The sequence below is a fragment of the Halyomorpha halys genome, unplaced genomic scaffold (assembly GCF_000696795.3).
Source record: "Halyomorpha halys isolate HHAL.00 unplaced genomic scaffold, Hhal_1.1 Scaffold102.1, whole genome shotgun sequence".
Lineage (NCBI taxonomy): Eukaryota > Metazoa > Arthropoda > Insecta > Hemiptera > Pentatomidae > Halyomorpha > Halyomorpha halys.
The window spans coordinates 788,233-799,487 of NW_027113828.1; the positions used below are offsets into that span (position 1 = coordinate 788,233).

An 11,255-nucleotide genomic window follows, 5' to 3' on the forward strand; every position below is an offset into this window, starting at 1 on the left:
ATGAAAGGGTTCATGAGATGGATGAAAAGGTTCATGAGATGGATGAAAGGGTTCATGAGACATGGGTGAAAAGAAAAAAAAAAGGAGTGTTTACATTTTTGTTTTAATGAATATTTAAGAATGAGAAAATTGTTTTAACATTCTGTTGAGATCTGGACTGAATTAACTAGACAATTCAAACAAAACAGGATATTTGTTGATGTATTTAATGAGTTTTCCTTCTTGAGTTTCTTTGTTCTAATAAAGTAAAAATAATGTCAGTGAAACTCATAAAATATTGCTTGAAATTAATTGAAATAGCAAGGAAGCCAGACTGTTAAAGAACTGCGCTGAACGTATGGAATCCCTTGATTCAAATATACAGAATATCATTTTTCATTTACATTCTATGGGTATAAAATATTGGAAACTTAATCTCAACCTTCTCACTCTTGTTTAATTAGCTTAGCTTGCTAACCTTCAGTATATAATGATGTTAAATCTCAAATAAAAACTCATCTTTACATAATCATATATAAATATCTACATGATATCATAGAATATTTAAATACATTAAGCAAATAAATAAACTATAAATACAAGGGTCCTTACTTGGATGATAAGATGAATCGTATCAGAAGATACATTGGTCATATCCAGTCCATTTCTGTCAGTCACGGTAACTTCGCCTGAATGAGGATCAATGGAAAACAAATTATTAATATTGCCATCGACAATGGAATAAATGACTTCTGAAGTTTTGTCAATATCCCGGGCCTGAAAAATGAAGATAGAAAGTTAATTATCAATTTTAGAGGAAAAATACACACAACAGGTATTGTTGTAGAAAATATATTTTTCATGTAGATAAGGATCTCACCTGAACGTTAAGAGGAGGTTCAAATTTGTTAGAACCTTCGTCTATTATTGCTTTGTATGAGTTGGATGTAAATGTTGGTGGATTGTCATTATTATCGTTCAAAGAAATCTGGAGAGGGACTACTTTCGTCTGTCCCTTACCTTCGTCATCGGTCGCCTAGAAAGATAACATAAAAATTATTCTGTAACTTATAACAAAAGAAAACATACAGCGTAATAATATATTTAATTGTATATTTAAATATATTATTTCTTTTTCCAGTTTTGAAACCTGAACAGTACAACTGACTGAGATTGTTTTTATATCACAAGAATAAGTTGTATTTCATGTTTCTGGAATGATTTGTAGATAGTGTAAATAATAGATAGCATCAATTTTTTAAAATAAACTATTCATAAATTATTTATAAATGTTAATATTTTTAAAATAAAAATTACAAATTAAGGTCTCCATTTAATATTGGCAGAGTGTGCTCCAGGAGGGTCTGCCAATCCCAGGATTCATCCAGGGCTAATACAATAGAATAAATAATAATCTGCTACAGCTAGACTCAAACTAGGGCCCAGGAGACTGGATTACAGTCCATTACTCACTCAGCTACCCCTCTCCCATACAATTACAAAAAAAGAAAAAATGAGGAAAATTTCAGAAACACCCTCCCAACAATATCAGAACCCCCATCCCCACAATCCGATTACAAAATAGACCATTTATTGAAGACTTTAGGATCAACAACATCATGCTATGAACTAAAGGAACCAAATAACAACCATAAATGTAAATCAATCTGGAAAACTGTTGCTAAATTAGAAGAGTATCTTCCTGTTAAGGTTTCATTTGTAGTCACTACAAATGAAACACTGGCAAACTTTAAAGCATACTGAGATCGACTAAAGGTAACACTGTTTTGCTCATGGACAATTATATGTGGCATAATCTAGACCAGTTAGTGGAGAAAACTAGTATATATTTATTCCACAGGGAAAAAGAACTGAAAATAATATTTATGCGAATGTACTGTATATTTGCTATAAATAGTTGAAAGCATACCCAATTCATAAGATAGAAAAAAGTCAGCAAACTGAAGATGCTTTCTGTTGTCAGTTTTTTCATAGCAATTGTGCTAGATTCTTTTGTTTTGAGTATAATTTTCAAACGTTATTCAGAAGCACTTAAGAAGGGTATGAAGCAGACAAATATAATCCAAAACTGCAGGGTTCAGTTAGTATAAGATATGAGTGTGTATAATGTATATGATACTTCTAAGTCAGAATAAGATTTGATATAAAGAATTAAACGTTAGATTGAAATGATAGATAAAATATATAAAACTATAATTATAATATCATACAATAAATGACACCAGAGTACACTCACTTGTAAATTTAGATAATAAACAGGTTTGGTCTCGAAGTCTAAGCATTGAGGAGATCCGGGCATCTGGCATGGCGCTACGGTTATCAATCCAGTTTTCTTATCAATGTTAAATCTGAACAAAAACAATAATACAATAAATTATTTTTCAATTATCTTTTATAATATAAACTTTAAATTATTTAATATTGATACTAAAATTAAATTATAGAATTTTCAATCCTATTCTCGAGAAAAAAATTGAAAATATATTTCATAGACCACTTAACAATTTTTTATTATTTTTTTTGTTATAACTAAAACCTTATTCCTTGATATCTGGGAATATATGCTTTATAGAATAAATGTTAAGGAAAAGGGACAAATTTTCTTTTACCTGTGAGGTAGAGAAGAATAAATAATGTCCTTCAGAGTGATAAATAAGATAAAATTAATGGTAATATAAAACAAATGTTAAAGAAAACCAATTACTTCTCTGCACCATGGCCCACAAGATTATAAACGATGCCTTTCGTGCCAAAGGAACCAGTATCTACATCAGTAGCAGTGATAGTAGTTACAGGATCGCCCGGGATAGCAGTTTCATCAACTGAAGCACTGTAAGCCTCTCTATCGAATTCTGGTACATTATCATTGGCATCAGTTATTTCAATGGTTACTGTTGCGGTTGATGAAAGTTTCTGAGAAGTTTCTGTCTCTTCAGCTATCACCTAATTGAAAGTCACAAAACATAACAATGAATAATAAAGTGATGGCTTTTACTACATATTTTGACATAACAGAGCCTTACCAACAAAATGAATTTTCTATTGTTAGGATTTTCATAATCCAAAGGACCATTCACAACACGAATACTAACAGCCGTCGAACCAGACCCGGTCGAAGGCTCCACATCAAAGGCTGCGGACACATCAGATAGGCTCAACTGGAATCTAGAATTAACACCCTAAAAAGTAAAAAATCACCATATTAAGCAAAAGAGTTAATAATAAAATTTATGGTTTTAAAATTTTAGACAATCATGAAAACACTTTGCTGGACCATACCTCTCTCACCGAAACCAGTAGATGCTATCTTTGAATTAGAACAACCAACATCATTCAAATTCTTAGTAGATTTTTGTCCAATTATAGGTTGTCTTTTTTAAATTATATTTGGTAGCACGAGGGTTTGACCAATTGTCAGGGTTCACTTATATTAAAATTCAATCTATAAAAATTTGAGTGCGACCAAACCCAGTCAGACGGAACGCAGAACTTTTAAGTGAATTAATGGTTTAATTTTGTAATGGGAGACTATAAATACAATTTATATTAATCATAAGTGATAACTGGCTCACTTATTATCACAGAGAAAATACAATAAAAAAATTTGTTCAAAACATGATGAGAGATGTGGGCATTGAAGAATAATGGTACCTTTAGCAGAGATTTTAGAAAGAAAATGAAGGTTAAATGGAATCAAAGGAGTTTTTAGAATAATAACCTCATTAAGTAAGAACACAAACCAGAAAAAAACTAATTTCAAAGCTTCATAATATTAATATTAATATAGTTCTCAATTCAAGCATATTTGTTTCTTTTAGTTATATGTATGTTAAATTTAAAAATTAGTTTCTTAATAGTAGTTTAAGTTGGATTTCATGTTTTTCTTTTCCCAGAAAATTATTTTCAAAATGGAAGTCAACATATATTCGGGGACAACCTATACTTGAGTAAATATGGTATCAAAAATAGTTTAAAAATAAGATTGGTTATCAATGTTCCAAAATGTTAAAGTAGAAAACTTTAAATTTTTCACATAAGTAAGAAATATTTTTAAATATGTACTCACAACATCTGAATCAGTAACAGACATGTTCAAGTTTGGCAGTGGCGTTCCTAAAGGAGTGTTTTCAGACAGTTTAACATGATATTCCTTTTGATTAAACTGAGGTGGCTCGTCATTCACATCTTTGATCGTAACAGATGCCATGGTAGTGGTTGATGTCAAGGAATCATTGCCCGGGACTCCATCCACAATTTCTCTAGCCTATGTAATATAAATGTAACTTTTACTTCAATTAATTCTTGTCTTTTATAAAAATGAAATAAAGCTCTTGATAGCATACCCTGATTAACAGTGTTAAAACACCAGTGGATTCCAATAGTGCTTCACGGTCCAATGGCTTAGCAGTTCTAAGTTCCCCTGTCCCAGGATCCAGAAGAAAGTAGTCCTGTGGATCTGAAAGAAAAAAAAATTAAATTTGATATACCTTGCAAATACACCGTAACATGTTCTAAATTTCTTCTTTTTTTTTTTTTAATGTTCCAAAAATGGAAGATGGAATGAGAAATATAAAAATAATTTTACATAACTAATATCACACTATTTTCTTATATCACCTTTTAAAGTTTCTTAAATATTATGAGATGTAAGGTATTGTGTATGTGGATATAAGGTATTGTGTGGGATAAGTATCCCAACAAAGTTTACAAAGTTTTTTTTAAAACGTCTTACCTGCCAAAAGGCAGCACTAATTTTTCTTCTAATTTCTGCCAAATAAGATCCCCAGTTTAGTTTTGTGTCCAAACTAATTCCGAGGTATTTGACATTTTGGCTTAATTGGAGTTGATTGGCAAAGAAAACTGGGGTTTGAAATGTATCCAATTTCCACTTCAAGGTAAATAGAAAAAGCTCTGTCTTTGATGTGTTTACTGAAAGCTTCATTTCAGTACACCATGTCTGTACTACATTACATGCAACTTCCATTAGTTCCATGATGATACTCATGAACTTTCCACGAATGAGGATCACTCCATCGTCATCAAAAGCTTGAGCAGATTTTTATCCTCAAGTCTACTGCCTTATTTCCCATTTACGCTGACTTTCATTTGTTGCCCGTTTTATTCTACTACATTACCTTATTCTCTTTCACAAATAAGTAATTTAAAGTTTGGTTAAAGTGACAACAACCAATTCAATTAACCATGAACCTTTTTAAGGGATATCACACCACAGATTACATAAATTAGTTAATCAATTATTTAATAAAAAAAATAAAAATAATTCTTTACTTGTTAATAAATCATATACAATTTTTCGAGGAACACCCTTGTCCCCATCCTTGGCATGTACAGTCATAACGAGCGTTCCTATCGGATCGTCCTCCTTAATCACTCCTGTAAGGGAACCCTGAAATAATGGTGGAGTGTCTTGAACATCAAGCACTTTGATTTCTAAACTGGATGTTGTATTGAATGTCCCGTCCTGCAAAAATAATCATAAAAACAAATGAGTAACTAATAAAGAACTTTATTATATTAATTTGAGTGTTAATGAAATATACTCACTGTAGCAATCAGCAGAAGCTGATACAACTGTCGATCAGAATAATTCAGCTTATCTTTCAGAAGCATCCCACCATGAAAGCTTTCCTGACTCGAATTAAACGTAGTAATCTCAAATTTTTCACAAGTACCAGGAAACTGTTAAGAATAAATATATTACAATATCAATAATCAATAAAATATGCCGACTTCTATCACTTATCATCAAATCCTAATTCAATAATGCAAAAATATCAATAAAAACACTTTCCAAAAACCTCTATTAGCATAACCTCTTTTAAACTCACATTTCAGGCTACAGCCCTATACTACAGGCTACAGCCCTATACTACAGGCTACAGCCCTATACTACAGGCTACAGCCCTATACTACAGAGTACTCCTCAGCCTTGAGGCCTATATAATATCTTATACAACAATTTGTTATTATATTTACGAAGAGACATAGAAAACAAACCAAAATCCATAACAAATTATTGTATAAGAAGAATAGACCCTAAAGACAAAAATTGAAAAGAACTTTTGTAGATTATGTTAATAAAGTTATTAAGGAAAATATCTTCACTGATTTATTTAGACTGGTAAATATTTTACCGTAAATAAAATGAGTCTTGTTCTCAACATAAACATATTACCATTTTATCAATAATATTTTGATCTTTGCCTTGCCATTTCTAGGTTCAGAAAGTCGGGAAACTAATAAAAACTTGTCATTAGCTTCAAATCTTGACCTTCCATTATCATAAAAGTTTTTCTTTTTTTCTTTTCTCTCTCCAGTTTACGATAAACATTGACCATACTTCATTAAGTGTAATATGTATTTTAGTGGAATGGCTCACCCAACAATTCTGTGACAAATTAGATAATGAAGAGAGGAGAGGGACATAATATCTGTGTAATGTTCAATATATCCATAGGAAACTATTGCGATTTTATTGTGGCCTAGAGGTAGGAAAGAAAAAAGGAAAAACCTCTTTACTAAAAAAAAAAAATATATTTTTCAAATTAGACTATTTTAAAAAATAATTAGACCATTTAATGAGTATTTAATTTAAAATATCCACTATTGATTATTCTGTTTATGTTTATATTATACCTATTGAATCATATAAAAGTTTTATTTCCTTTATATAAATATGTTTTTTTATATTATTAAAAATGGAAATAACTAAGCTGTACTGAAAATAATCATTTATAAAACAAAAAAATCCTAAAATAATATTTATAAATAACAAACCATTTCATGATCTTTACAGTAAACTTCTAATATTTCTCCAGAAAGATCAGAATCCTCAACCAGTATTCCAGAGAATATTAAAGTTTCTATTGCTGTACTTTCTGTCACAGATACTTCGTAAGGTTCCTAAAATAATTACACAAGTAATATTAATTTTGTGTATGTAAATATTGTGCAAGTAATACTATGGAAGTAAATACTAGCAAGTAATATTGTGTAAGTAAATATTAGTGATGTGAATTGAACGAACATTTTTAAATACAGGTGGGTTGTCGTTGACATCTATAATTATGACGGAGACTGGTGTTTGTACCAAATTGTTTACATCATCTTCAATAGTTACAAAAAATCTAAGCGTATCGTTTACCTATAAAAATAAAATAAAAATATTAATTAACACTTTTATTGAAATACATAAGAAATAATCAGTTTTTAACTTATTAAACATAATATAAAGAGAGTAGTACAAAAATGCAAATCAGTCAATTGTTTAAAGTAATCATAATAAAGCCCAGGGCAAGACAGAAATACTGTATTTGGAAATTCTGGCCACAGTTAACTAGACCACACATCGTACCAATCCATGAATCGACATATATTCACTACATATAAACCAGACTGCTTACTTATCAATCCCATGACTGGGTATATATAACTACATTACCATGTATTAAAAACAATACAAAAACCATTTTTTTTTCTAATATAGTATAACAATACCCTAAGCACATTTTTATTATAATATTATAAGGTCATCGCATATGATAAATATGGACATAAATAAAAGTAGGTAAAAGAATTTTTATTTATACACTCACAATTAAATATATTTTAATTTTGTGATGTTACAAATTAAAAGTTTTGAGAACATTACAAATGAAATTTTATTTGTAAATTTTGAAATAAACATTGTATCCAATTCATCGAGGAAACATTTAATCAAGAACTGTAGGTTGTTAATGTTAATGTAAAGGTGTTTTGTAGATTAATGATTGATCCTGTGTAGTATATAAAAGGAAAATGGTTTATGTGCGGTCACTTTGCAGTGCTTCATTGGGCTTACTGAAAGGGGTTAAGACCAATATAATCTAAGGGATTATTCTTGAGCTTACTGAATGAGGGTAAGAACAATCTACTCTAATGGATTATCCTTGAGCTTACTGAAAGGGGGTAAGACCAATATAATCTAATGAATTATTCTTGAGCTTACTGAATGGGGGTAAGAACAATCCAATATAATGGATTATTCTTGAGCTCACTGAAAGGGGGTAAGAACAATCTACTCTAATGGATTATTCTTGAGCTTACTGAAAGGGGGTACGAACACTATAAGCTAATGGATTATTCTTGAGCTTACTGAATAGGGGTAAGAACAATCTAATCTAATGGATTATTCTTGAGCTTACTGAAAGGGGTTAAGAACAATCTACTCTAATAGATTATCCTTGAGCTTACTGAAAGGGGTTAAGACCAATCTAATCTAATGGATTATTCTTGAGCTTACTGAATGGAGGTAAGAACAATCTAATCTAATGGATTATCCTTGAGCTTACTGAATGGGGGTAAGAACACTATAATCTAATGGATTATTCTTGAGCTTACTGAATGGGGGTAAGAACAATATAATCTAATGGATTATCCTTGAGCTTACTGAAAGGGGTTAAGACCAATCTAATCTAATGGATTATTCTTGGGCTTACTGAATGGGGGTAAGAACAATATAATCTAATGGATTATTCTTGAGCTTACTGAATGGGGGTAAGAACAATATAATCTAATGGATTATTCTTGAGCTTACTGAATGGGGGTAAGAACAATCTAATCTAATGGATTATCCTTGAGCTTACTGAAAGGGGGTAAGAACAATATAATCTTATGAATTATTCTTGAGCTTACTGAATGGAGGTAAGAACAATCCAATCTAATGGATTATTCTTGAGTGAGGAGAAGATGGTTGGGGGTGCGGTCAATGAAAAACACAAATAAGTTTGATTAACTTATTTTAATGTGCCAATGTTTCGCCTAGAGTCTCTAGCCTTCTTCAGGGCTAAAAACAGAACAAGATAACAACCACAGTAAGTATAGAAAAATAAAAAATAAATAAAAAGGAAGTACAAACAGAATAATTTTGCACATAAAATGAATAATTTTACAAAATAGAATTAATAAAATGAAGTGATGAGAGAAGCGGTAAATAAAATGTATACATAGGTAATTGAAAAAGTGGGTAAAATAACATAAGTAAGGGAATGAAATAAAAATGAATTTATATAATGTAAAGAAGTATGAACATGTTAGTTATTATTAATTTAAAATTTAAATATGAAAAGAAAATGAAAATTGAGAGGAAGAAAATATATGTAACAATAATAGATGATAAAGAGGCAAATTATAAGTATAGTGAACAAAACTTATAACTTATTCTTGAACTTACTGAAAGGGGGTAAGAACAATATAATCTAATGGATTATTCTTGAGCTTACTGAATGAGGGTAAGAACAATCTACTCTAATGGATAATTCTTGAGGTTACTGAATAGGTGTAAGAACAATCTACTCTAATGGATTATTCTTGAGCTTACTGAAAGGGGGTAAGAACAATCCAATCTAATGGATTATTCTTGAGCTTACTTAAAGGGGGTAAGAACAATCAAATCTAATGGATTATTCTTGAGCTTACTGAATGGGGGTAAGAACAATCTCATCTAATGGATTATTCTTGAACTTACTCCCATTCAGTATGCTCTGCAAAGTGGAGCAAAATTTTGCCTCATAATAAATAGTTTTATTACTATTCGAGTTCTTTTGACCTCACCCGGGCCATCTCCCTTTAGATATCACCCGGGACATCTCCCTTTTGACCCTATCCTGGCCATCTCCCTTTTGATCCCACCCGGGGCAACTCCCTTTAGACCTCTCCCGGGCCATCTCCCTTTTGACCTCACCTGGGCCATCTCCCTTTTGATCCCACCCGGGGCAACTCCCTTTAGACCTCTCCCGGGCCATCTCCCTTTTGACCTCACCTGGGCCATCTCCCTTTTGACTCCACCTGGGCCATCTCCCTTTTGACCTCACCCGGGCCATCTCCCTTTTGACCCCACCCAGGCCATCTCCCTTTTGACCCCACCCGGGCCATCTCCCTTTTGACCCCACCCAGGCCATCTCCCTTTAGACCTTACCCGGACAATCTCCCTTTTGACCCCACCCGGGCCATCTCCCTTTAGACCTGACCCGGGCCATCTCCCTTTAGACCCCACCCGGGCCATCTCCCTCTAGACCTCACCCGGGCCATCTTCCTTTTGACCTCACCTGGGCCATCTCCCTTTTGACTCCACCCGGGCCATCTCCCTTTTGACCCCACCCGAGCCATCTCCCTTTAGACCAGACCTGGTTTATCTTCATTTTATATAAAAGTGTTTCACATGAAACCTTTGTTTTAAAAAAATAGCACCTACATTCTCTCATGTCTTCAAACACGTATCTTTAATTTAAGTTTTTAAATAAAATTACTTATGTCATCATTATTGGGTTCTATCAGATGAACCTATGATTCTGATAATAAATTACTAATGTCATCATTATGTTTCATCAGATGAACCTATGATTCTAATAAGGTTGGACATCACTTGCATTGCCTTAACAACCCAACAGGGTTTAGATGTAGAATGATAGACATTGTTAGCAGGAGATTAAAGCATTTTAATGAGTGTTTACGTTTTTGTATCTGAGAGAAATGTATTGTTTTAGAAATAAAATAAGATGAATTATTACTAACCTCCCTGTCAAGGGGGCGGATGAGGGTAACTTCACCTGTGACAGGATTCACACTGAACCTGTCCGTTCCTGATATCCCGAAGCGAACAGGCGAACCTTCGGGATCCGAGCCTTTTAGTACTTCTACCACACTGCCAACCTGAGCGTTCTCGGACAGCACTGTATTGTCCATGTCCTGGGTCAGGATAGGGGATTCGTTTCCTTGTACTCCTGTACAGGGGAAAAGCAAGATTAAATCTTCAACACAATTCATACTCATTCAACTCTATTTATGATAAATAAAAGAAATTTGTGACCATTTCCTATTGAGTCAGATGACAGGTATGTCCTATAGAACAGTAAATTGTACATAGTTTTAATGTAAAGTGTTTCGATATGGAACTTTCTAAGCGGTTTAGTTTAATTAAAAATTAAAATTATTGTTAGTACAGTAATTACTATACAGTACCTGCTAGCAGTGATGCAAGAAAAAGCAGTATTGAAGTTGACACTCTCCACTCCATTCTGCATCTCCTAGAAATAAATAAAATTTAATAAAACCTTTATTCATGATTTCATTTAGTACTTATTCATTTTGTTGCATATTTTATTCATTTACAGGTTTCTTAATTTAGCAAATGATAGACCAATAAATGTTCTACTATTGTGGTTCATCACAAATGATAGTCCAATAAATGTTCTATT

At 32.2% G+C, this 11,255-nt stretch overlaps 1 protein-coding gene across 5 annotated transcripts in view; it reads right to left on the reverse strand.

The window, feature by feature from the left end:
* Cad87A (cadherin-87A) overlaps positions 1–11,255 on the reverse strand; it is a 212,838-nt gene that overhangs the window by 24,264 nt on the left and 177,319 nt on the right. For all 5 annotated transcript variants that reach the window (XM_067051142.1, XM_067051144.1, XM_067051143.1 and 2 more), the window contains 13 exons: positions 11,020–11,084; positions 10,573–10,781; positions 7,049–7,165; positions 6,799–6,924; positions 5,566–5,700; positions 5,290–5,482; positions 4,344–4,456; positions 4,067–4,264; positions 3,024–3,179; positions 2,705–2,943; positions 2,237–2,348; positions 860–1,015; positions 592–756 (listed from right to left, as the gene is read on the reverse strand). In XM_067051142.1, the coding sequence (XP_066907243.1) occupies positions 592–756; positions 860–1,015; positions 2,237–2,348; positions 2,705–2,943; positions 3,024–3,179; positions 4,067–4,264; positions 4,344–4,456; positions 5,290–5,482; positions 5,566–5,700; positions 6,799–6,924; positions 7,049–7,165; positions 10,573–10,781; positions 11,020–11,074 (1,974 nt within the window). In that variant the 5' untranslated portion in view covers positions 11,075–11,084. The remainder of the gene's footprint in view (positions 1–591; positions 757–859; positions 1,016–2,236; positions 2,349–2,704; positions 2,944–3,023; positions 3,180–4,066; positions 4,265–4,343; positions 4,457–5,289; positions 5,483–5,565; positions 5,701–6,798; positions 6,925–7,048; positions 7,166–10,572; positions 10,782–11,019; positions 11,085–11,255) is intronic.